At 40.1% G+C, this 27,286-nt stretch overlaps 1 protein-coding gene across 1 annotated transcript in view; it reads left to right on the top strand.

Moving 5' to 3' along the window:
• Positions 1 to 27,286, top strand: part of drp2 (dystrophin related protein 2) — a 101,329-nt gene that overhangs the window by 56,530 nt on the left and 17,513 nt on the right. The window contains exons 11-17 of the mRNA XM_079838840.1: positions 6 to 207; positions 2,314 to 2,399; positions 9,735 to 9,892; positions 21,327 to 21,493; positions 22,827 to 22,938; positions 23,346 to 23,482; positions 24,245 to 24,310. Coding sequence (XP_079694966.1) covers positions 6 to 207; positions 2,314 to 2,399; positions 9,735 to 9,892; positions 21,327 to 21,493; positions 22,827 to 22,938; positions 23,346 to 23,482; positions 24,245 to 24,310 — 928 coding nt within the window. The remainder of the gene's footprint in view (positions 1 to 5; positions 208 to 2,313; positions 2,400 to 9,734; positions 9,893 to 21,326; positions 21,494 to 22,826; positions 22,939 to 23,345; positions 23,483 to 24,244; positions 24,311 to 27,286) is intronic.

Below are 27,286 nucleotides of genomic sequence, written 5' to 3'. Positions count from 1 at the left end.
TCTAGTGGACCTGTTGAAGCTGAGCAGCGTGGTGGACGTATTTAGAGAACAGGATTTGCAGCATGCCGAACATGTGATGGATGTGGTCGAGATCATCCACGCTCTCACTTCCCTGTATGAGAGACTAGAGGAGGAAAGGTCCATCTTGATCAATATCCCCCTGTGCGTCGACATGTGTCTCAACTGGCTGCTGAACGTTTACGACAGGTACTGACGGTAATGTCACCCACAACCCCTTTGACCTGCTCCCACAAATGATGTCAAACCAACTCTGCACCCTCCTGCTGTCTGCGAGACACTTTTACTGGTCAGTTACAGCCTGTGCATAAATGAAAGGGCCGCCCTTTTTTATGATTTAAGGAGCTATGACATGACGCTCTTGTCCTATCTGTTAATTGATTAAAATGCCTTAAACATGCAAAGCATTTCTGCATTAAAATTAATTTTGATATTTTTAAGGGTGAAAGTAAAATGTCAGAGTGATACAAATTTTATTTATGTTTTGTAATTTTATTTGCTATATTAGTTGTTTCTATTCCTTTTTAGCATTGATTTCTTTTTATTTCAGTTTAAGTTTTAGTCATTTTAATGTTTGAGCTTAAAATTATTTTAATTCCGTTAGTTACCAAGGTTATATTTCTCTTTTTTTTCGTACATTTGTTAAGTTCAAGTTCTCATCTAATATTCATGTTTTATTTTATTTAATTTCAGCATTTAATTTGAGTTAACAATAACAACATTGGTCCTATTATTATAATGAAGAGAAAAATTAAATTCTTGAATTCCCCAAGTCATGTGGTACATACAGTACACACACACACACACACACACACACACACATATATATATATATATATATAGATCAGATAATCTGACCTTTTTATGACAACATAAGGTTAGTTTGTTGTAAACTGTGACGTGTGACTTCCCAACAATGTATTTACTTATTAATTAATACTTTTTAACCTAAAAACATTTATTTTTAAACTGTACACATATTAATCACTACTTTTGAAAACACTGAAATGTATATAAGGTGTAAGGAAGAATATGTTATTACGTTTTACTTTCATTCAGTTGAAAATGTATAAGTTATTATAAGAAATTATATAATTTTTCAAAACCTTATGAAACCAACATGAACATTTCTAAGAACTTGCCAAATGTGGACACTATTATTGAACCTTAAATATCTTACCAACAGGGAAAGCTGTGTTCTCCTTTTCCCTCAGTTAAGTGAATGACTGAGAAATCACCAGCAGGCAACTAATCAGACCGTAGGAGTTAAAAGCTCCACTGATTTTCTCTAAAAATCACATTCTGTGCCAAGCTATTGGCTTCTTAGCCAACTTTAAAAATGATTCATTCATTAATTAAAAACAGATTTATTTCTTTGTTTTTCATTAACCATCATGAATTTGTCTCAAATATATACCAGACTCTTAACTACCTACTGCTAATGACTGGAAATCAGAGCTCTCACCCTGTGAATAATTGGTAGTAATTGCTTTTTTGTTTTGCTACAAACGAATGTGAATAAGAATGAGCAGCATGCATGAGGATGATAATGACAAACTCTCAGTCAAACAAGAAAGCCCCAACAAGGTAGGAAATGTTCCCTTTAGTAACAATACTGACAGGGAATTCCTTGTTATACAAAGCAAAATGTGTTTTGGTGGTGCTTGATCAGTTTTCTAGAATATTTTTGGATCTGTACAGCAATCTGTTTGGATTTGCTGGTGAGATCTTGATCTCAGTGGAGCTCAAATGCTTCCTGACCTGTTTTAGTCTTTTTGACAGGTCTATCTGGGGCAGTAAATGTAAAATGTCTTTTCCTGTAAGCATAAAACATTTAATAAGGCGAGAAATGTTCCACTATACAAATATCTGAAAAGTTCACTGTGTATATATACTTGCTACATCACTATTTTGCTCAGCTAGCAGTACCAGCCCCTGGCAGCATCCTCCTTAAGGATTCAGATGTTTTGGGGGAAGTTACTCCTCCGGAACTTCATATATTGACCTTAAATCCGTGGTAGCTTGTTAACGACTCTAGTAGTGAGCCGAGGCGGTTGCTGAGATGATTTTTTTTTTGCATTGTGTAGTACATCCATGGAGAAACATTGAGCCGACTGTACCACACAATGCAGGGCCTTTTAGATTGGTTTGGTCCTGGTTACCTACTACACGGTCATACTAACTGACAGTATCATTTCAATATATGTAGAAGAACCTCTTCCAAAGTTGAATTTTTTTATGTTGAATATGTGTTCGTATTTCTTTCAAATTTTTGGCATGTGTTCCTTTCTCTAGTGGTCGTAATGGTAAGATGCGAGTGCTCTCCTTCAAGACGGGACTGGTTATTCTATGCAATGCAGACATCCAGGAAAAGTATAAATGTGAGTAGAGCTGCTATCTGTTCATCATATAAAGCTATCATGTCTCTTCAGAAAATTATGGACTAAACAGCTCAATTCATGTGGATTAGTTTTACGATCTCTTTATGAACTTTTTAAAGCGTCAAAGTGGTAGTTGCTTAGATGTCTATGGAGGGACAGAAAGTGTTCTGAAGATAAATGAAAGTCTTACGGGTTTGGAACGACACGAGGGAGAGTAATTGATAACAGAATTCAAATTTTTGGCTGAACTAACCCTTTAATGGGTTACTTCAGCGATTTAGCATTAAGCTTTGTATCCGTAGAAACCCGGTAGTATATTCAAATAATCGTGCCCCCCCCCTTCATATCCCCCTGAGACGAGATAATTATGTATTTTATGTCTGGAAAAAAGCCTCCGTTGACGCAAATATCGTCATTTTGCGTCTTCGGAGGCTTTTTTGGCCAGAGGCTAAAGACTACAGCCTGTGTAGTAGGAGCTAGTTCTGCATGTTTTCAACCCGCCCATAGGGCATAGGGATCTCACTCACAGAATGTAAGACACAGACGGCCGCACAGACATTCATAACGGAGTGGTGCGGAGCAAAGCGAGTGTTCTCAATGAATTCCGATGAAAGTTAACCTTCCATAGGCATGAACTGAAAACCAGCCAGACTGGACACGAACTGTGAGGCCATGAATGAATGGCAATGCGACTGTGAATGAATGCCGGTCGTCCGTGCTCATTTTAGTTTTGGTTTAAAATTAGCGCCAATTCATGCGCGGGTTGCTTGAATTGTGGGTTCTTGAAAGCACAACAAAAGAACGGTACAATGACAAACTCACTTAAATAGGCGCATTTCACTTTGAAACCAAATCTTCCGCGATCATCTGGTCTGTCAGCTCCTCAGTCTCTGATGAATGATATCTGACTCCTGCTGTGTTTGTGCTCGTGCTGTATTGAGCAGACACGTTCAGTTTTTAATTGCAGTGTCTGTTCTTATTTTATTGCTATACAAATGAAAACAACGGTGGGTTGGTGCCACGGTGGGCAAGAGATGTAACCGGTAGGCGTGGCTTGGGAGTGGCCTCGTAGGGCGGCGAAGCAAGTGTATTCTGGGAGTTGTTGTCTTTCATCCATATGAGCCAAAAATACATTTTCTGGCTTTTCTCAGTCTAGAAGGCACCAACTTCTAAAATAATTTCACATTTCTACTACATAAATGACCCAATTTAAATACACATTCATCTTTCCAGCGCTGAAGTACCCCTTTAAGCCACATTTAAGCCACCATTACAACAAACTGATCCTTACAACAAACACTGCTGTTCAAAGTTTTGGAGTTGTGAAGATTTTTTTATACTTTTGAAAGAAGTCTCTTGCGGTCACCAAGGCTGCATTTTTTTCTATTAAAAATTACATTAAAAACTGTAATATTGTAAAATATCAATAAAAATCTTATTATTATTATTTCTTAATTATTAGTATTACTTATTATTGAAAATAGTTGTGCTGCTTAATATTTTTGAGGAAACTGATTTTTTTTTATAAATGTCTTTACTGGCATTTTTTTAAATCAATTTAATGCATCCTAGCTGAATAAATGTAATTTCTTAAAAATGTAATTTCTTCTTACTGACCCCAAATGTGAATGGTAGTGTAGATGTAGGTGATTTAAAGTTTTACTGTCCTTTTTGGTCACCACAATGTCAGCAACACCTGATCTACACACCTCCTCTAACCTTCATTGGAATCTGTGGTCCATTAACACTAAAGTGAAAAAAAGCATGTGTCACAGTGCAAAGTCAGTTTTTCTCTCATGGGGTTTTCCTTTTGGCCTTCTCTAATGTTTCAAAATTCCATCTGTGGCCTAAATCTGAAGAGAGTGGGTTAGAGGGTAAATTTGACCGCACAGTCACAAGCAGGACTCAGTAAATAAAGAGTCAGAAAGCATCGGAGGAGAAGAGTCCAAGCTAGAGGTGGACATCCTTCGGTCACAATACTTTCTGGTGATCATTATAACACCCACAATTTTGCCTAAATTGTGAGATTTACATCAGTAAAGAGAGTGAGCACTGATTTAAGGATCAGTTTTGCTCTCTTTGTCACCAATTACTTTGTCATTTCAACAGTAATGAGCACATCCGCCCTTATTAAGACTAAGACTAATGTGTAGATGGAGACCTATTGGCCATGGACAAATTATGGTCCTGCAGAGCCCTTGTGGAAATTGTGATTTGTTTTCTGTTGGTAAACCCTGTTTAAGTCGTTTTTGGAACATGGTGGCTTTTTTTCTGGTCTATGCTGGTCATTAACTGTTCCAAACTGTTCATTAATTGGTTGACCAGCCACCATTCCAAATCTGATTTGATCACAAACTGGTTTGTTGGTGGTGTTCAAGCTTATACCAGCCAATGACAAGCTTAAGCCCAAAGTATTTTCGTCATCAGGAGGGTCTGCGGACGTCCGTGCACACTATCCACTTGCGGACACAAATATTTGGCTGTTCGCGGACCCTCCTGATGACGAAAACACAACAGGAATACAACAGGAATATTTATTTCATATCATGCAAAGAGCCACTGGCACAAAGTGCTGTTCATCTGTCTATATCAATTTTACATCTGCAGTGGCTTCTGAGTATTGGGCCACAGTCGGTATCTCAGTTAGAGGCCCCGGGGCTCTGGCAATGATTGACCTGGTCTGATAAGTTGTCCTTGGACTAGACTATGTATGAGGCTGGTTTACATGTGGGTGCAAATGTGTGTATGTGCCTGCACAGCAGGAAGGTCTGTGTGTGCCAGCCACTTTAGATGATGCTATTTTTACAGGCACTGCAGAGATAATTCTCACTCATGTAAGGATCATTCTGCTCATTGATGGCTTCATGACACACACACACACACACACACACACACACACACACACACACACACACACACACACACACACACACACACACACACACATACATACACATACATACACACACACATATATATATATATATATATATATATATATATATATATATATATATATATATATATATATACTCACCTAAAGGATTATTAGGAACACCATACTAATACTGTGTTTGACCCCCTTTCGCCTTCAGAACTGCCTTAATTCTACGTGGCATTGATTCAACAAGGTGCTGAAAGCATTCTTTAGAAATGTTGGCCCATATTGATAGGATAGCATCTTGCAGTTGATGGAGATTAATCCAGGGCACGAAGCTCCCGTTCCACCACATCCCAAAGATGCTCTATTGGGTTGAGATCTGGTGACTGTGGGGGCCATTTTAGTACAGTGAACTCATTGTCATTTTCAAGAAACCAATTTGAAATGATTTGAGCTTTGTGACATGGTGCATTATCCTGCTGGAAGTAGCCATCAGAGGATGGGTACATGGTGGTCATAAATGGATGGACATGGTCAGAAACAATGCTCAGGTAGGCCGTGGCATTTAAACGATGCCCAATTGGCACTAAGGGGCCTAAAGTGTGCCAAGAAAACATCCCCCACACCATTACACCACCACCACCAGCCTGCACAGTGGTAACAAGGCATGATGGATCCATGTTCTCATTCTGTTTACACCAAATTCTGACTCTACCATCTGAATGTCTCAACAGAAATCGAGACTCATCAGACCAGGCAACATTTTTCCAGTCTTCAACTGTCCAATTTTGGTGAGCTCGTGCAAATTGTAGCCTCTTTTTCCTATTTGTAGTGGAGATGAGTGGTACCCGGTGGGGTCTTCTGCTGTTGTAGCCCATCCGCCTCAAGGTTGTGCGTGTTGTGGCTTCACAAATGCTTTGCTGCATACCTCGGTTGTAACGAGTGGTTATTTCAGTCAAAGTTGCTCTTCTATCAGCTTGAATCAGTCGGCCCATTCTCCTCTGACCTCTAGCATCAACAAGGCCTTTTCACCCACAGGACTGCCGCATACTGGATGTTTTTCCCTTTTCACACCATTCTTTGTAAACCCTAGAAATGGTTGTGCGTGAAAATCCTAGTAACTGAGCAGATTGTGAAATACTCAGACCGGCCCGTCTGGCACCAACAACCATGCCACGCTCAAAATTGCTTAAATCACCTTTCTTTCCCATTCTGACATTCAGTTTGGAGTTCAGGAGATTGTCTTGACCAGGACCACACCCCTAAATGCATTGAAGCAACTGCCATGTGATTGGTTGATTAGATAATTGCATTAATGAGAAATTGAACAGGTGTTCCTAATAATCCTTTAGGTGAGTATATATATATATATATATATATATATTAGTGGTGGGCCGTTATCGGCGTTGCCGTTAATTTATTCTCAAATTTGGGTTGGGAGCTGGGTCTATACTACGCAAGCTATGATGACTTTCACCTTGATATTTTAGCCCACCTCCTCTCATTCAGTCCATTTAATCCTCTGAACATTTTTTGCTCATGACAGCATGTTAGTATTGGTGTGACCGGTCTGAATTTCGCGCGGGGTTTACATAACATTCCCGCAGATTTCGCGCTCCCATCTGAAACGCACACACACATACCGTAATAAAGCCGCCTCTGACATACAAGTGCAAATTTTAGCTCCTTTTTCCAGCTTATTAATGGTCAAATACACTCAAAATGCCCATCTTGGTGAGTTTTAAAGTAAACACAGTCGGAACCAGCTCACAGGAACAGGGGTATCCATGCGTGCGTCAGGTCTTAAAGGGACAGAAGTTATTTATTATTCAAACTACAAAAAGACAAACGATCACTCACGAGTACACATATTCTGAATGAGCCATTTTAATCTAGATTAATTCCACGATTACAGTGAGATTAATCTAGATTAAAAAAAAGAATCTATGCCCACCTCTAATATATATATATATATATATATATATATATATGTGTGTGTGTGTGTATGTATGTGTACACTGTAAAAAATTAAAGCAGAAAATCTCCTGGAAATGTTCTGCCTGTACATTATCCAGAAATTGTATGGAAATTTCCGTTAACCCTTAAAACACAATCTAATGCAATGTGTAATTCAAAATACAGGTATAACACCTGCAAAAAGCCAATACGGAAAATGCCTTCATATTTATACAGTACATTGTGGTTTTTTCCAGTGTGTATATATATATATATATATATATATATATATATATATATATATATATATATATATATATATATATATATATATATATATATATATATATATATATATATATATATATATATATATATATATATATATATATATATATATATATATATATATATATATATTAGTGGGGCAAAAAAGTATTTAGTCAGCCACCAATTGTGCAAGTTCTCCCACTTAAAAAGATGAGAGAGGCCTGTAATTTTCATCATAAGTACACTTCAACTATGAGAGACAGAATGAGAAAAAATAAACGTATAAACGACACCTGTCCACAACCTCAAACATTCAGACTCCAAACTCCACTATGGCCAAGACCAAAGAGCTGTCAAAGGACACCAGAAACAAAATTGTAGACCTGCACCAGACTGGGAAGACCTGGGAAGAATATGCAATAGGTAAGCAGCTTGGTGTGAAGAAATCAACTGTGGGAGCAATTATCAGAAAATGGAAGACATACAAGACCACTGATAATCTCCCTCGATCTGGGGATCCACGCAAGATCTCACCCCGTGGGGTCAAAATGATCACAAGAATGGTGAGCAAAAATCCCAGAACCACACGGGGGAACCTAATGAATGACCTGCAGAGAGCAGGGACCAAAGTAACAAAGGCTACCATCAGTAACACACTACGCCGCCAGGGACTCAAATCCTGCAGTGCCAGACATGTCCCCCTGCTTAAGCCAGTACATGTCCAGGCCCATCTGAAGTTTGCTAGAGAGCATTTGGATGATCCAGAAGAGGATTGGGAGAATGTCATATGGTCAGATGAAACCAAAATAGAACTTTTTGGTAAAAACTCAACTTGTCTTGTTTGGAGGAGAAAGAATGCTGAGTTGCATCCAAAGAACACCATACCTACTGTGAAACATGGGGGTGGAAACATCATGCTTTGGGGCTTTTTTTTCTGCAAAGGGCCCAGGGCGACTGATCCGTGTAAAGGAAAGAATGAATGAGGCCATGTATCATGATATTTTGAGTAAAAACCTCCTTCCATCAGAAAGGGCATTGAAGATGAAACGTGGCTGGGTCTTTCAGCATGACAATGATCCCAAACACACCGCCCGGGCAACGAAGGAGTGGCTTCGTAAGAAGCATTTCAAGGTCCTGGATTGGCCTAGCCAGTCTCCAGATCTCAACCCCATCGAAAATCTTTGGAGGGAGTTGAAAATCTGTGTTGCCCAGCGACAGCCCCAAAACATCACTGCTCCAGAGGAGATCTGCATGGAGGAATGGGCCAAACTACCAGCAACAGTGTGTAAAAACCTTGTGGAGACTTACAGAAAACATTTGACCTCTGTCATTGCCATCAAAGGGTATATAACAAAGTATTGAGATTAACTTTTGTGATTGACCAAATACTTTTTTTCCACCATAATTTGCAAATAAATTCTTTATAAATCAGACAATGTGATTTTCTGTCTTCTGTCTCTCATAGTTGAAGTGTGCCTATGATGAAAATTACAGGCCTCTCTCATCTTTTTAAGTGGGAGAACTTTCACAATTGGTGGCTAAATACTAAATACTTTTTTGCCCCACTGTATATATTTGTGTGTGTGTGTGTGTGTGTGTGTGTGCGTGCGTGCGTTGCGTGCGTGCGTGCGTGCGTGCGTGCGTGCGTGCGTGCGTTATTGGAGAATATATGTTGAATAGTTTTTTTCTAAATCATAAATCTTATCAGATTTAAGGAGATTCATAGTTAAAGCGAGAAAATAATAAGATTTGTCATATGCAGTGTTATTTAGTATTATTTATATGATATAGTATTTACTGGTGTTAATATTTTGGATTTACTTTAACTTCACAACTTATTTCAGTTTCTAGCAAAGGCAACATCTCTAAGTTTTCACTGATATTAATTTATTTATTTTATTTCAGCTTTATTTCAATTAACATAATTTATTTGTAATAGTTTTAGTTAACAATATCGAAACTAGTAAGAGGAGGTAGACTTAATTTAAATGTACTGTAATGTGAAAGTCTCTTAACAATGGTTAAGAATTTTATTTTTGCAGTGCCAACACATTGCACATCAAAGTGTTAGCCATCTCTCCTCACACCTCTATAACCTAAAGGCATTTAAGTCTCACATTCTCAATTTGCCCACCTCCAGATTTCTCTGGCACTGGCACAAAGCTTCTTTTCCCTAGTGTCTCCTTTTAGTGCAGTATTCAACCAGGTCTTCTGCTTGTGTATTGCAGACCTTTTCAGACAGGTGTGTGGTCCAGGTGGACTGACAGATCAGAAGCATCTCAGTCTGTTACTGCACGAGGCCATTCAGATCCCTCGGCAGCTCGGGGAGGTGGCGGCATTTGGGGGGAGCAATGTGGAGCCCAGTGTCCGAAGCTGCTTTCGGATGGTAAGACTTCTTTAGCTAACCAGATTCTCTCTATCAGTATCTCATTACAATGTTCAGATTCAGTATCTTTCCTTTTCTCTGATATTCTCTCTGTTCAGATGATGAAAGGGCCTCCCTCTACACAGACCCTTTGCTCTCTGTGATGAGTAAATCTTCTTAAATATTTGGACCAGAGGCATACTTTCTCACTTTTCTTCTTTATTGCCTGTCACATTTCTCTCTCTCTCTCTCTCTCTCTCTCTCTCTCTCTCTCTCTCTCTCTCTCTCTCTCTCTCTCTCTCTCTCTCTCTCTCTCTCTCTCTCTCTCTCTCTCTCTCTCTCTCTCTCTCTCTCTCTCTCTCTCTCTCTCTCTCTCTCTCTCTCTCTCTCTCTCTCTCTCTCTCTCTCCCCCCTCTCTCTCTCTCTCTCTCTCTCTCTCTCTCTCTCTCTCTCTCTCTCTCTCTCTCTCTCTCCTAACTGGGCTCTGCTTCTCCTGGGTTTTTAGGCTGGAACTTACTGAGATTAAACAGCTGTTCTGTGACTTTATTCCTTTGGGTTTTAGTGAGTCACTGGCCAGAAACATATTCAACACAAATGCTTGGTCAGTGCTTGGCTGTCCTGTTGTACTTATTAAACGTGTATTTCTCCTTTACTGTGCCAGTATCAAACTTGCATACTCAAGGGGACAATAGAGTTACCTTCTAACATCTGTGCCATTAAAAGTGAAGTGTGTAATTTCAATGTCATTTACGACACTAAACAGAATATCCAAAACAATGGCTATTTTTAAAAGTTTCCTCAAACAGTCTTGTCAGCCATTTATATACACCCATCAGGCATAACATTATGTCCCCTGACAGGTGAAGTGAATTACACTGATTATCTCTTCAACACGGCACCTGTTAGTGGGTGGGATATATTAGGCAGCAAGTGAACATTTTGTCACATTATTCATAACATTATTCCCCAGATGTCAATCTAATCGAGCATCTGTGGGATGTGCTGAACAAACAAGTCCGATCCATGGAGGCCCCACCTCGCAACTTATAGGACTTAAAGGATCTGCTGCTAACATCTTGGTGCCAGATACCACAGCACACCTTCATGCCTCGACGGGTCAGGGCTATTTTGGCAGGCAAACGTGGACCAACACAATATTAGGAAGGTGGTCATAATGTACAATAACTTTTTGGGGAAATCAACCAAGAATGTCTATTATTATACTTTTGTCTTTCCATATAACTAGGATTAGGGAAGGTATTTAATTGTAACTATTTTATATTTTAACATCTTTTGAAAAATTTTAAAAAACTAATTTTAAAAGCTGTAAAAATGCTTCCTCCTGTCATTCATAGATTTATTTTCCCCCAAAAAATGTCAAAATGTGGGAAACCTGTTTGGAAGTATTTTTGCTAGTTAGCTTTTTGCTCCCTTCAGATCATCTCCAAAGCCACTCAGAGTAGAACGTCACAGGTTTCCATCTCGTAATTACGGTAGTTATTGCGTGAATGCAGCATAAGCTCATTGTTTTGGTTCAGGAAGAACTATAAAAGGTGGCTGCTGTTTGTTCTGTTTGAAGATGTGTGATGTCTACGTGAGCAGGGTGCGCAGAGGTATGGAAATGCATAGGTTCACAGTCAGGTAGGACATCGGACTGAATGCAATGACTAGATTAACAATGTTTTGGTCCAACATTTGTGGAGACTTCCACAGAGGAGTATACTGGTATTTCAGTCAGTATAACAAAAAGTGTTCGATACGTTGGCGTCGATATTTTAATTAATAAAATAAGGCACTCTAAAGAGATTTCCCTACTCCCAGCGTCGCTACTTCATGGCTCCTCGAGGTGGCGCTCAACACACGAATGAGGGAAACATGAACATAAGTTAACTAGCCTAAGAAAAAGAGAATTTTAACGGGATGGCGAACAGCAGTATGAGGAAAATAATAGATGCCCCAGCCACATTTAAGTCCAAAGTCTGGAAAACCTTTTCACAGGCATTCGTGATTTATCATTATAGGAATTTCTAGCAATATATTGAATATCGCAAAATTGCTGTATTGTGATATTATCGGTATGTATCATGTATCGTATCACATCGTGAGGTAGGTGTCACATGATCCTTCAAAAATCATTCTGATATGCTGATTTGGTGCTCAAGAAACATTTCTTATTATCAATGTTGAAAACAGTTGTGCTGCTTATTATTTGTGTGTTTGTAATTTTTTTTCAGGATTCTTTGATAAATAGGAAGGAAGTGCAAAAGAACTGCATTTTTTAAACAAAAATATTTTTGTAGCAATGTAAAATTCTTTACTGTCACTTTTGATCCGTTTATTACATCCTTGGTAAATTAAAGGATTCATGTATTTTCTTTTTTTTTTAAGTCTTACTGACCACACATTTTTGAATGGTAATGTAAATTTACCTGAAAGTGAAACTTGATCATTTAATAATATTTGAATGTGTTACGTGTTTAAAAGATGTTTAAAAGGGATGACGCAACATTTATGTGAGATGTGACTGTTGAGGGGTGCAGGTAGAAAAACATCCAACAACCTGAATAAATGACATTAAAGTAATTTATTCCCAGGAAAACAATACCACAAAAATCACCATAATGAAAAGTAACAGAACACGAAAGAATCAAGAATAACAAGAGAGTCGCCCAAATCAATGAAATAATCAAAATAAAACCCAATGATTACTAACCCAACCTCTAATACTAACTAACAAAGAAAAATGTAGAAACCAAACCGAAATCTTCAGCGTATGCGACGCTATAAATAAACTACACTAACTACCAAACAAAATTACAACTGAGGGCGATCTCTCTTTCTAACTAAATAACATTAGAAAAAACTACCTATCTAAATGGAAGTAAATAGACAAACAACTAACACGAAACAAAGAAATCCGACCTCCACTGACGAGTTATTTCACCATGTGTCCCATACGTGTGTAACGCTCTGATCTCAAACACCTGCCGGCAATACAATTATCGCAAGCACTCTCAAACGTGACGAGTCTAACTCTAACATAGCAACGAACAAACTCCAAGATAGAGTTAACAAGGACAGATTAAGCAAAGGCTTCTCATAACAGTTAGGATACTTTGACAGTCACAAATATGAATAAGCAAAGGCTTCTCATAACAATTAGGATACTTTGACAGTCACAAATATGACTAAGACAGAGACTTCTCATAACAGTTAGAATACTTTGACAGTCACAAATATGACTAAGACAGAGACAGCAATGAGTGAGAGTTCGCGTTGATCTGCTCACTGGCCATCCATGGGAAACGAGGCCTCTTATCCTGCAGGCACGTCCGCCGATTGGCCGAACGTCAATCATTACGTATGACGTAGTGACGTCAGTAATGTTCGTCCGTAGTGAGGATTCCCTAAAGAAATTAACAAAACAGACAAAAAGTGGAAGAGAAACAAACACCCTCCAAAACATGTTAATGAAAACACATGGAATGTAACACTTCCCCCCCAAAAGAGAAAAAAAACAAAAGTAATATTAGTAAAACTTTTTTTTTTTTCTTCACAATGCTTTACCTTAAACTCTAGACAGAGCATCAGCAATTATATTCTCTGAACCCTTCTTGTGTTGGATCACCAGATTGTAACCTTGCACAATTAAGGACCAGCGCATCAAGCGCTGATTCTGATTGTGCATGCGTGCCAAAAACACTAAAGGATTATGATCTGTAAATACCATTACAGGCAAATTACTTGAACTCACATAAACATCGAAGCATTGCAAAGCTAATAACAGGGCTAAAGTCTCTTTCTCGATGGTAGAGTAGTTCAACTGGTGTTTATTGAACTTACGTGAGAAATAACATACAGGATGGTCAATACCCTGTACATCTTCCTGTATGAGCACTGCACCCGCACCCACCGAGCTTGCGTCAATTTCCAGTTTGAAAGATTTTTCAACATCAGGAGCTGCTAAAACAGGTGCATTACATAACAAAACTTTGACGTTTTCGAAAGCATCCTGACACTCATCATTCCACAAAAACGTACGTCAAGGACTAAGGAGGGATGTCAACGGGTTAGCAACAGTAGAAAAATTCTTGCAGAAGTTCCGATAATAACCGGCCATTCCCAAGAATCTACGAAGCTCTTTACGCGTAGTCGGAACTGGGAAATCTGCAATAGCAGTTACTTTTGCCTCAATTGGTCTTACCTGTCCCTGACCCACTTCCCTGCCCAAATACGTGATTGTGGCCTGACCAAATTCGCATTTGGCTAGGTTTAACGTCAGTGAAGCTTTTTCTAAGCGTTCAAATACCTCTCGTAATGTAGAAACATGCGAGGGCCAATCAGTTGAATAAATCACAAGATCATCCAAATATGCATTACAGTTCTTGACACCAGCAAGCACAATGCTGATGAGCCTTTGGAACGTCGCTGGAGCGTTTCGCATCCCAAAAGCCATCACGCAATATTGCATGAAATCATCCTGAGTGACAAAAGCAGACATATCAGATGCACGAGGTGTTAGAGGCACCTAACAAGTAACCTTTAAGTAAATCTAATTTACTGACATATTTCGCAGACCCCAAGTTGTCCACGCAGTCTTCCATGCGAGGCAATGGGAAGCAATCAGGAACAGTTATTGCTTTTATTTTCCGATAATCTGTACAAAATCTAGCAGACCCATCACTTTTGTTTACAATCAAGCACGGGGAACTCCACGGGCTGAAGCTCTGCTTAGCTAGACCATTTTCCCGCAAATAATCAACTTCAGCTTTCATTACGGAACGCTTCACCGCATTAACTCTGTATGCATGTTGCTTAATAGGAGTAGCATTACTCACATCAATGTCATGTTGCAAAACCGTAGTACGTGAAGGAACGTCATGAAATAAAGATGGAAAATCAGTAATCAATGCTGCAACATCTCTCTTGTGCGAATCTGGCAAATGTGACAAATGAACATTTAAATTCGCCATTACCTCCGAATTTTTCAACCTAGCACACTGTTGGTACATGTGTCGTACTAGAATTCCCTCGTCCTCATCTTGGGTAGTAATGACATCCACCACATCACATACAAGCGTCGTAGCAGAGACAACCGACTCCTTCACCTCAGGAACATCAACTGGCGATGATTCTCGAATGTGGTATGCCTTGAGCATATTTATATGGCATACTCGAGACTTCTTCCTGCGATCAGGCGTACAAATTAAGTAATCAGTATCACTCAATTTCTTAGTTACATCATACGGACCTGAGAAGCGTGCAGACAATGCAGAACCCACAACTGGCAATAACACAAGAACCTGATCTCCCTGTTTAAAATAACGTTGAACCGTTTTACGGTCAAACCGACTCTTCATAGCCACCTGAGCATTCAGTAGCGATTCCCTCGCCATCGAACAAGCTTTGTGCAGGCGCTCGCGAAACTTACTTACATAATCTAGCACGGTAGTTGTAACACTACTCTCACGGGACAACAGATCTTCCTTCAGCATTTTCAAAGGTCCCCTCACAGTGTGACCAAATACAAGTTCAGCAGGACTGAACCCCAAACTATCTTGTACTGCTTCCCTCACAGCAAACAAGACTAACGGTGTGCCCTCGTCCCAATCCTTACCCGTGTCTAGGCAATAACGGCGCAGCATAGTTTTCAAGGTCTGGTGGAACCGCTCTAAAGCTCCTTGGCTCTCCGGATGGTATGCACTCGAAGTTCTGTGAGAAATATTCAAAGTCTTTAAAACCTGGGCAAAAATCTTTGACAGGAAGTTAGTACCTTGGTCAGACTGTATCACCTTAGGTAGACCAAACAGAGAAAAGAATCGAACAAGTGCGTTACTGATCACTGGCGCTGTGATTTTCCGCAACGGTATCGCTTCGGGAAATCGCGTCGCTGCACACATCACTGTCAACAAGTACTGGTTTCCAGCTTTTGATTTCGGCAAAGGACCCACACAGTCAACAATAACGTGCTCAAAAGGTTCTCCCATCACTGGAATAGGAACAAGCGGTGCACGCGGAATTACTTGATTTGGCTTTACCTGAGTACTGACAAATCTGACATGTCTTGCAAAATTTTGCAACCTCAGATTTCATTCTGGGCCAAAAAAAATGCTTAAGAATTCGATGATATGTTTTCTTAATGCCAAGAAGCCCAGATAAGTCATGATCATGAGCTAACGAAAGTACACTCTGTCTATAACATGAGGGAATGACAATTTGATTTACATGAGTCAATTCAGTCTCATTCACATCAGCGCACCACCACCGCATCAGTAACCCGTCCTCCAAATAATAGGCGGTTTTCCTCCCTCGGGCCACCTCCAAAGGAACAGCAGAGGAAAAACATTTGCGCAAAATAAAGTCATCTTTTTGCGCAGCGATAATTTTTTTACGAGTCAAGTGAAGTTTCACATCATCTGACTTCAGAACAATGACTTGATTTTCTGGCTTACCTTCATCGGTAAGAAAAACATCGTTCTCAAAAGTAGGTGACATGAAAGTGGAAGACAAGTCATCTGCATCAGCAAACTTACGAGCTTGCGCTCGCGTCACTGCACAAACGGGAAAAACCTCCGGAAACCTCTCTGATAATTCATCAGAATGATCGAACAAAACAGGTCTATCACAAACCTCCAATAGTGGCACGATTTTACCACCGGCTATATCATTACCCATTATGAAGCTCACTCCATGCACAGGTAGACTGTCACGCACTCCAACTTTCACCAGCCCTGTAAACAAATCGGATTTCAGATAAATCTGATGCAAAGGAACTTTCATCGTGCTCATTTCAAGTCCACGGACAAATACATGACTACCGCAAAAAGTCTGTTCAGAAAACAGCGAGGTATCTGCCACCATAAACGACTGCATGGCTCCTGTGTCACGCAATATAGTCACTTTCACCTGATCCGACGACTGGTCATTGATAGACACAGAACCTTCCATCAGAAAAGGCTGATAGCTAATGTCTGGCTTATCATCATAACTCTCAGGAGTAACAACATCAATCGTCTTTACAAAGGCAACACTTTTTGTATTAGCATTTTGCTGTTTGCGTTTTAAAACAATACAGTCAGCTATGATATGTCCTGGCTTGCGACAATAAAAACACTCTCTCCCTTCCTTCGATTTTATAATTTTTTCCGAGTGCTGATTCTTTACAACAGCGGGAGCAGGCAAGACTCTCTCAGTGCGAGAAGAGAAAACACTCTTATGGGTTAGCGCAAACTCATCAGCTAGAACAGCCGCTTGGGGCAATGATGTCACTTTCTGTTCATTCAGATATACTCCGATTCGATCAGAAATACAACCTTTTAAATTCCTCCAACAAAATCAGCTCACGCAACGTCTGAAAATCTGTCACCTTGCTCGATGTGCACCACTTGTCGAACAACAGCCCCTTTTCTCTAGCAAATTCTACGTATGTTTGATTCGAATTCTTCTTATGGTTCCTAAACCGCTGTCTGTAAGCTTCTGGTACAAGCTCATACGCTCTCAAAATGGTAGATTTAACAATGTCATAATTTAAACTGTCTTCTAAAGAAAGCGCCGCGCAAACTTCCTGAGCTTTTCCCGTCAACCTACATTGTAACAGCAACGGCCACACATCTCTCGACCAATTTAAAGCAGAGGCAATTCGTTCGAATACATTAAAGTATGAATCAACCTCTGTCTCCCTAAATTGAGGAACTAGAGAAATATGTTTACTCACATCGAACGTTGATGAACTCGCACCAATAGTGGGCTGCACAGGTGGAACAGATGCAGGAATCAGCGCAGGGGAAACTGGGGCGTCTCTGGCTGCGTTCAACTTCAGCTCCAGTTCTTGCAACCTGACTTGTGTGTCCGCCTCGATTTCCATACGGCGGACTTGCAGTTGTAGATCCATCTGAGCCTGGCGGTCCGCTGCCCTCTCACGCTCATCCATTTGGACTCTTGCCAAACGTACTTTGAGGCGTGACTCACCTCCAGACGCCGACATGGCCGGAGAAAAGGGATCGAAGGGTGGCAAAACTGCTTTGGCTCCGGAGCCCTCGGCCTCGGCAGTCCCACTCACAACCTCCTCACCAGTCCCAGAAGGACGGACAGCAGAACTCAGAGGATCCAGCTCACGTCTGTCAGCCAGATTCAACACACCCAGATCTCCCAAACCCTGCACTACAAGTTCCTTAATTTCTCGTTTAAGCTGTTGTTTAAATACTTTAATGTGAAAATGTTCTGCCACACGCAGCAAGTCATCCTTTTTACACTTATCCAGCTGTTCGACAGTCGGTGCACTCAAGAAACTATCCAGATCAAAGTCAGCCATAGTACTCAACCTTGACAAAATCAATAAACTCCGACGTATCCTTACACACAATCTGCCCTCACCAACCTTATACGAAATACCTCATTCCATGTTGAGCCACCAGCACACCAACAACAACACATCTCACAATACTCATCCCAAAGAAAAAGAAGGATATCCCCTATAAAAGGAATATCCCACCGCTGCCACCAATAAATGTTACGTGTTTAAAAGATGTTTAAAAGGGATGACACAACATTTATGTGAGATGTGACTGTTGAGGGGTGCAGGTAATCCAACATCCAACAACCTGAATAAATGACTTTAAAGTAATTTATTCCCAGGAAAACAATACCACAAAAATCACCATAATGAAAAGTAACAGAACACGAAAGAATCAAGAATAACAAGAGAGTCGCCCAAATCAATGAAATAATCAAAATAAAACCCAATGATTACTAACCCAACCTCTAATACTAACTAACAAAGAAAAATGTAGAAACCAAACCGAAATCTTCAGCATATGCGACGCTATAAATAAACTACACTAACTACCAAACAAAATTACAACTGAGGGCGATCTCTCTTTCTAACTAAATAACATTAGAAAAAACTACCTATCTAAATGGAAGTAAATAGACAAACAACTAACACGAAACAAAGAAATCCGACCTCCACTGACGAGTTATTTCACCATGTGTCCCATACGCGTGTAACGCTCTGATCTCAAACACCTGCCGGCAATACAATTATCGCAAGCACTCTCAAACGTGACGAGTCTAACTCTAACATAGCAACGAACAAACTCCAAGATAGAGTTAACAAGGACAGATTAAGCAAAGGCTTCTCATAACAGTTAGGATACTTTGACAGTCACAAATATGAATAAGCAAAGGCTTCTCATAACAATTAGGATACTTTGACAGTCACAAATATGACTAAGACAGAGACTTCTCATAACAGTTAGAATACTTTGACAGTCACAAATATGACTAAGACAGAGACAGCAATGAGTGAGAGTTTGCGTTGATCTGCTCACTGGCCATCCATGGGAAACGAGGCTTCTTATCCTGCAGGCACGTCCGCCGATTGGCCGAACGTCAATCATTACGTATGACGTAGTGACGTCAGTAATGTTCGTCCGTAGTGAGGATTCCCTAAAGAAATTAACAAAACAGACAAAAAGTGGAAGAGAAACAAACACCCTCCAAAACATGTTAATGAAAACACATGGAATGTAACAGAATGCTTGATATAACGGCTTTCTGTAGTGCAGATAATACAGTGCATACTTGCATTATGAATTGCATTCTGACAAATTTCAAAACACAACTATGTGAAATCAAGCTTTCGAAAGGTCCAAATACCAATTTAATAGGAATTAGTAGTCCATAATAAAGAGAAATTAAGGCCTAATGCCTGCTGACATCTCATCTCTCTTATGAGGCTGTAATTCAGAAAAGGCGGGTGCATCGTAACCTTCTGGCATTTCATTCTACTGACGGCCTAATTATGAAATTGGTGTAGGCCACAGGTTTCCTGTACAATTGCCTTAAAGGTCCCCTTCTTCACGATTCCATTGTTCAAACTTTAGTTAGTGTGTAATGTTGCTGTTAGAGCATAAATAATACCTGTAAAATTATAAAGCTCAAAGTTCAATGCCAAGCGAGATATTTTATTTAACAGAAGTTCCCTTTCAAAGCCTACAGCGAACGGCTGGCTTGGACTACATCCTGGTACTTCCTTCTTTAATTACGTCAGTAGAGCAGTAGAACAGACTAACCTCCGCCCACAAAGAAACGCGAAAAAGGGGGCGCGGTCTTGTTGCTGTCCCACGTGGAGAAGCGGACGGTCGCGTGGAGAAAAGGAACTGTTGCGTTGAGTGTGTTTATCGCCATGTCATCGAGACGCTGTTATTTTCATCCAGGAGTCAAATCACCTTTGTTTGGCTTTCCCAGGGACGCTGTAGAGATTATTGAACGCATACATCTCTCCGTTAAGAGGCGTGACCTTTCCAACGTGCGCTAAACTGCTGTCAAATTACAACACAGGAACCGCTTTCACGTGCGCTAAGCTGTGGTCGAATCACAGCACAGGAACCGCTTTGCACAATCAGAACTCGTTACGTGTTTCTGAAGGAGGGACTTCATAGCACAAGGAAATCACCAGCCGTTTTTAGGACAGTGGAAACAGCGGTACACAGATAAGTAAATTGTGTGAAAAATACTGTGTTTTTTTACACGCGAAACATGAACACATGTTATATTGCACACTGTAAACACAATCAAAGCTTCAAAAAAACACGAAGAACGGGACCTTTAAACCTTTCTTTCTTAGAACAGGATTTAATTAAGGACTGGAGCACTAAGAACATGTGTGCAATTGCAGGCACATATAATTAAAATTAATTTATTTTCACGTTTGTTCCATGTCTGCCTTTTTATTACTGGAGGAAATGCCACTGTGGAAACCAGTACTTTCCAATTACACAATTTTTCACCCGGCTGCATTAATCATGACAGGCCAAGAATGATGCAGCTCAGCCTTCCGACATGTGTTGTAGCATGTTTCTAGATGAAAAGACTGATTCACTTTGTTTGAAGTTATGGACCATCTCATGAGAAACTCTCGGCTCTCCCTGTGGTGTGGACTGTTTAAAAGATCCTCTTTTTTGTTTCATTGAAACTTCTGAAGTGTTCCACTTAGCTCTACACAGACTTTGGTCTCAATCCCAGACCTCAAGCACTGCTAAAGACACACACACACCCACACACACTGCGGTGCCCTCTGAAGAGACTGTACACTCCAGCGACTACTAAGGGCCACGCTAGAGATACTCATGTTAATTATAAATCTCTTCCTGAGCTTCAGAGTGCGCCCAAGGGAAATCAACCTTTTAATGCATCTTCGATGCGTATTTAATGAGAATTTAGCACGTTCTAGATTTTATGTCATTTTTATTAGGATTATTGCCTGTCATCCATTTCCCATCAGGTCACTGTAACAAGGGGAGACCTCTCTGAGAATCTACCCTCAACCAGAAGTTGTTTTGGTGTTTAATTAGGCATGCACAATGAACAATATGGCTGCTGGGTGTCTTGAGTCATGCTACTTGTTGCTCTGTGATTTTTCTCTTTCTTGTGTATCTTCTGTATCTACCTCTAGGCTCCAGGTAAGTCTGCAATCGAGGTGTCTCACTTCCTGGAGTGGATGATTCTAGAGCCTCAGTCGGTGGTGTGGCTTCCTGTTTTGCACCGGGTGACTGTGGCTGAGACTGCCAAGCACCAGGCACGCTGCTATATCTGTAAGCAGTGCCCTATCAAGGGCTTTAGGTGAGCTACTGCAGTGCTGATCAAAGGTTTTGAAGTAATAGCACTATATTTGAGAACTGTTAATGGACTGGTTTTGTGTTTGTAAATTAAATAGAGCTGAGAATAATTGAATATGTGAAAACTGTTAAATTTATACATGTATATAACATATTTTCACTTATTTTTAATATTTATTTTTTATACAAATTTTAATGAAATCTTAATAACTATTATATATTAATTCCTTCAAAGAGAAGCGGAATGCATTAAAACTGAATGTGATACAGTATATGATTAATTCAAAAATTATTCAGAAAAAAAAACTAAAATCATGAGATTTACCTGCTGAAAAAAACAAACATCTTAGTAACCAGAATGCAATATGTACACTATCATTAAAAAGTTTGTAGTAAATAAGAAATTGATACTTTTATTCAGCAAGGATGCATTAAATTGATCAAAAGTGACAGTAAAACTTTTACATTTTATTTTACAGTGTCCTTGTTACATATGTTACATGTACTTACCGTAGTAATAACAGTACATTTTTGCATAATTACATGCAACTAACCCTCAACTAAACCCTAACCCTATAGTAAGTACATGTAGTTAATTACTATTGCTCAGTACTTAAATATATAATTACACTGTAATGATGGCACCTTCAAATAAAGTGGTACCAAAAATTCTATATTCAAATAAATGCTGTTCTTTTGATCTTTCTATTCATCAAAGAATCCTGAAAAAACTACAATGGTTTCTACAAGAATATTAAAGCAACACAACTGTTTTCAACACAGATGATAATAATAAAAATGTTTCTTGAGCGCCAAATCAGCATATTAGAATATTTGTGAAGGATCATGTGACACGGAAGACTGGAGTAATGGCTGCTGAAAATTCAGTTTTGCCAGTTTTATACAGGAATAAATTACATTTAACAAAAAATATTACAATAGAAAACAGTTTATTTAAATTGTAATATTTCAGAAAATTACTTTTTTTACTGCATTCGTTAGTGAGCATAAGAGACTTCTTCTAAAAAAATTGAATGGTAGTGTACAGTAAGTATTATTGATTTGTATGCTGAATTTTTTTTTTTGATGTCCCCCCAACTTGATTAGTTTAACCAGAAGGTTATCTTAGTCAGCCTACTTCACTAGAAAAAGCCAAGTTTTGCTGGTGAACACAAGATCCACTAACCAGCAGAATCCAGCATAAAGCACCCTGCTTGCCTTAAGTTGTTATTGTCAGCAGGGTAGTCATGATTCATTATTTTAATATATTCGTGATCCTAAAATTAACACATCTATAAATGGATGTAAAATGTGTCTCTGTCTCATCACTTTTTCAGATACCGAAGTCTGAAACAGTTCAATGTGGACATCTGCCAGACGTGTTTTCTGACAGGCCGGACTACCAAGGGCAAGAAACTACACTATCCCATCATGGAGTACTACACCCCGGTACATATGCTTTGTTACTTTCCTTGCCAACTGGCAGTTTGTGCTTGCTCAAAGGTTTTAAATTCAATCACTATTGTTCAAGGCACTGCGCAAAATAAATATGAATTGAACTGAATTGATCTTCTGCAGTGAAATATAGCATTAGGCCATTTGCTTAATGGTTTTCCCATGCTCCAGTCTGAGTTTTGTAGGTGGGTGTCTTTATTATGCACCGGCTTTCTGTAGCTGCTCAAGAGATGATAGATTGAAATGGGAGGAAGACAAATGTGTGTGTAGGAACTGATGTACTGGCTGTGTGTCGGAGGAATGTTACGAAGGGGATGTTTTGTGTCTCAATCGCTCATGTTCTCTCATTTTTCTCTCCGCTGGCTCTTTTTCTGTCTCTCTCTCTTTCTGAATCATTCCAGACGACCTCAGGCGAGAAAATGAGGGACTTTGCAAAAACACTAAAGAACAAGTTCCGCTCAAAGCAGTATTTTAGCAAACACCCTCAGAGGGGCTACCTGCCCGTTCAATCAGTACTGGAGGTGGAGAGCTCTGAGACGTGAGTCTGACTTCCTGTCGCCGCTGATGAGAATCACACCTAAATGCGTTCTTTTTGAAGGTTTATAAGTGGAGAACTGTGGGACTAAATGCAGTGCACTGCAAAAAATCATTCTCTTCCCTGCTGAAAAGAAGCATCTTAAATTGCTTCTTTAGCTGGTCTGTTGCCTGGTCAGGGTGGGAGACATCTAAACAGCTAAAAAACAACAGCTTGTCCAGGTTGGAAGGACCCGGAGATCATCTTAGGCCAGCTTATTTTTTTCTTATCTAAACATCCTTAACTATTTTGTTTATAAAGTACTTGAATAAACCTAGATGGTTTGCTGGTCTTGGCTGGATTAAGCTGGTCGTCCTGCTGTTTTCTCAGCCTGTCTGAAAGCGCCCACAACTCTTCTAAATAAAGCAAATGGATCAGCCTGTCTAGGTTGGTAGACCATCTTAGACCAATTTATTATTTGTCTCGTTTCTAGATCGACCAGATCGTTGAGAAATTAAATTGAAAAAAGCCTAGTTTATATGTTGGTCTCCAAGCCTTGCCAAGCTGGTCTTCAACTGGTTTAGCTGGTCGTCCAACTGTTTCCCACCCTGGCTAGCTAAAAGCATCCAAAACTCCTCTAAAGAACGCCAACGGATCAGTCTGACTAAGTTCAGTCTCAGCTAAGACCAGCAAACCAGCTTGAACACATGCATTTATACATAACAAGCTACTTTGCTAACAGACATGTATGTATGTGTGTGTGTGTGTGTGTGTGTGTTTTGACAGGCCCTGCTCATCTCCCAGGCTGCCTCATGCGGACACACACAGCCGGATCGAGCATTTTGCCAGCAGGTGAGAGTTCAGTCTTGCACGGACAGTGATCACGCATCAATTTTGCTCTGATATTCTCCCAGCAGCCACATCTGCTCACTCTCCTGAGCTCTGATTGGCATATTGATCCACGTTACATGGACTCGGTGTACCAAACAGCAGGGCCTTAACAAAAGCCTTAGAGGAAGTGAGAGGGATGTGGGAAAGAGAGAGAGGGTGAGAGATGGCATTCAGAGGGGTGGACAGGGGTCAGCTGCTTTTCACTAGAAAAATGAAAGCTCCACACACAAGGTCTGGATGGCTTGAGGGAGCTGCTAGCACAGATCAGTCTCATCTGGCCTGGACGGAGTGCACATTACACACTCAGGAAACATACAGACATGCACTTGTGCTCGAACATGTTAATACGCTCATAACCTACACACAGTTTTACCCTTATGTCACCCTTACACACATATTTGATGCCACACAAAAACACGATTTCTGTCATTTTACTGCTGAAAAAAACTTTTTAAACCAGCCTAAACTGAGTTCTTTGATATTCCAGCCTGGTCAAGCTGGTGTTAAGCTGGGCGAGACCAGCTGGTCTCTCACCCTCACCAGCTGAAAAGTGCCCAAAGCCAGCTAAAACACTGGCCTGGGAGACCAGCAAACCAGCTTAAGTCACAAAGAGAAACAAACACTATATGAGACCGTTATCAAACAGTAAAACCAGAGTAATAACCAATGCGACAAAAGTAATTCACATGATACAATTACTAAGCAATAAATATAAAATAATTTAACTTATAAACCTTTCAGTGAGATGCACAATATACAATAAAAAAGGGAAAACCAACAAATGATTGAGGTGAGCGTCCACACACACAAAGAAGCATTTTATACGGTCACATCGGCGTGTTAGTACTGTCAAAATCGTAGTCTTCCATAACAATTCAATGCAAATATAAAATTCAGCAATACAGACTGTACAAATTATATTGAGCAAGTTATCAGGTCATTTACAAAACATTTTCAGTTGAAAATCACATGGGTTTGGAACAACATAAGTGTGAGTAAATGACAGAATCTTCATGTTTGGCTGAACTAACCCTTTAATTCGGCTGTGGCAGCGCAGTGAAGCTAACGGCCCAATGTGACTGGTTTGGTTTGACTGCAGCAAACGATCAGGGATATGCTCCTCTGCCCCGACTAACGTCCCTGCCAACTACCTAAATACACACAAGCACATGCACACATGAACGCACAGATCAGCCCTTTGCCTGCCCTACCATACTGTGCTGCCAACTGTCTCAGCTCACACTCTGCTGCAGCTCTTATCTGTACTACAAATAGACCAGAGCACACACACACACTCTCTCTTGACTTCAATGTCCTTTTGTCTTCATCTGTCTCTCTCCTCCTGTCATGTGCTTGATTTCTACTCCTTCCTTTGAATGTCTTATTTCATTTCCCCATTTCCTTCTTAATATCAGTCACTTATTGTGTCCCACTTTTTCCTCTCCTCTTGTCCTATTTAATTTCCCAAATTTTTCTCTTTTCTCTTATGCCATCTCTGGTTTCCCCCAACACACATCAGTGCCGTTCGTGTTAGTTGTCCCTGCTCAGAACAATAGTCATTGTTATTATTCAACTGTCGCCTGTTAATATATTTCACATGGGTCTGTTTGCAACTGACTGAATGTGTAAAATGTTCTGGGATCGTCATTTTACAGAATGTCAACATTAATTAATTTATTCATAAAACATACAGTTTAAAGGTTAAATGTTCTTCATGGAATATATATATATATAAACTTGTATATTATATTCATTCATAACACACAGACTGATATATTTCAAATGTTTATTTCTTTTAATTTTGATGATTATAACAGACAACTAAGGAAAATCCCAAATTCAGTATCTCAGAAAATTTGAATATTGTGAAAAGATTGAATATTGAAGACACCTGGTGCCACACTCTAATCAGCTAATTAACTCAAAACACCTGCAAAGGCTTTAAATGGTCTCTCAGTCTAGTTCTGTAGGCTACACAATCATGGGGAAGACTGCTGGCTTGACAGTTGTTCAAAAGACGACCATTGACACCTTGCACAAGGAGGGCAAGACACAAAAGGTCATTGCAAAAGAGGCTGGCTGTTCACAGAGCTCTGTGTCCAAGCACATTAATAGAGAGGCGAAGGGAAGGAAAAGATGTGGTAGAAAAAAGTGTACAAGCAATAGGGATAACCGCACCCTGGAGAGGATTGTGAAACAAAACCCACTCAAAAATGTGGGGGAGATTCACAAAGAGTGGACTGCAGCTGGAGTCAGTGCTTCAAGAACCACTACGCACAGACGTATGCAAGACATGGGTTTCAGCAGTCGCATTCCTTGTGTCAAGCCACTCTTGAACAACAGACAGCGTCAGAAGCGTCTCACCTGGGCTAAAGACAAAAAGGACTGGACTGCTGCTGAGTTATGTTCTCTGATGAAAGTAAATTTTGCATTTCCTGTGGAAATCAGGGTCCCAGAGTCTGACGGAAGATAGGAGAGGCACACAATCCACGTTGCTTGAGGTCCAGTGTAAAGTTTCCACAGTCAGTGATGGTTTGGGGTGCCATGTCATCTGCTGGTGTTGGTCCACTGTGTTTTCTGAGGTCCAAGGTCAACGCGGCCGTATACCAGGAAGTTTTAGAGCACTTAATGTTTCCTGCTGCTGACCAACTTTATGGAGATGCAGATTTCATTTTCCAACAGGACTTGGCACCTGCACACTGTGCCAAAGCAACCAGTACCTGGTTTAAGGACCATGGTATCCCTGTTCGTAATTGGCCAGCAAAAATCTATGGGGTATTGTGAAGAGGAAGATGCGATATGCCAGACCCAACAATGCAGAAGAGCTGAAGGCCACTATCAGAGCAACCTGAGCTCTCATAACACCTGAGCGGTGCCATGCCACGCCGCATTGCTGCAGTAATTCAGGCAAAAGGAGCCCCAACTAAGTATTGAGTG

This window comes from Gobio gobio, assembly GCF_949357685.1.
Source record: "Gobio gobio genome assembly, chromosome: 16".
NCBI lineage: Eukaryota > Metazoa > Chordata > Actinopteri > Cypriniformes > Gobionidae > Gobio > Gobio gobio.
This window is presented reverse-complemented; position numbering and strand designations above follow the sequence as displayed.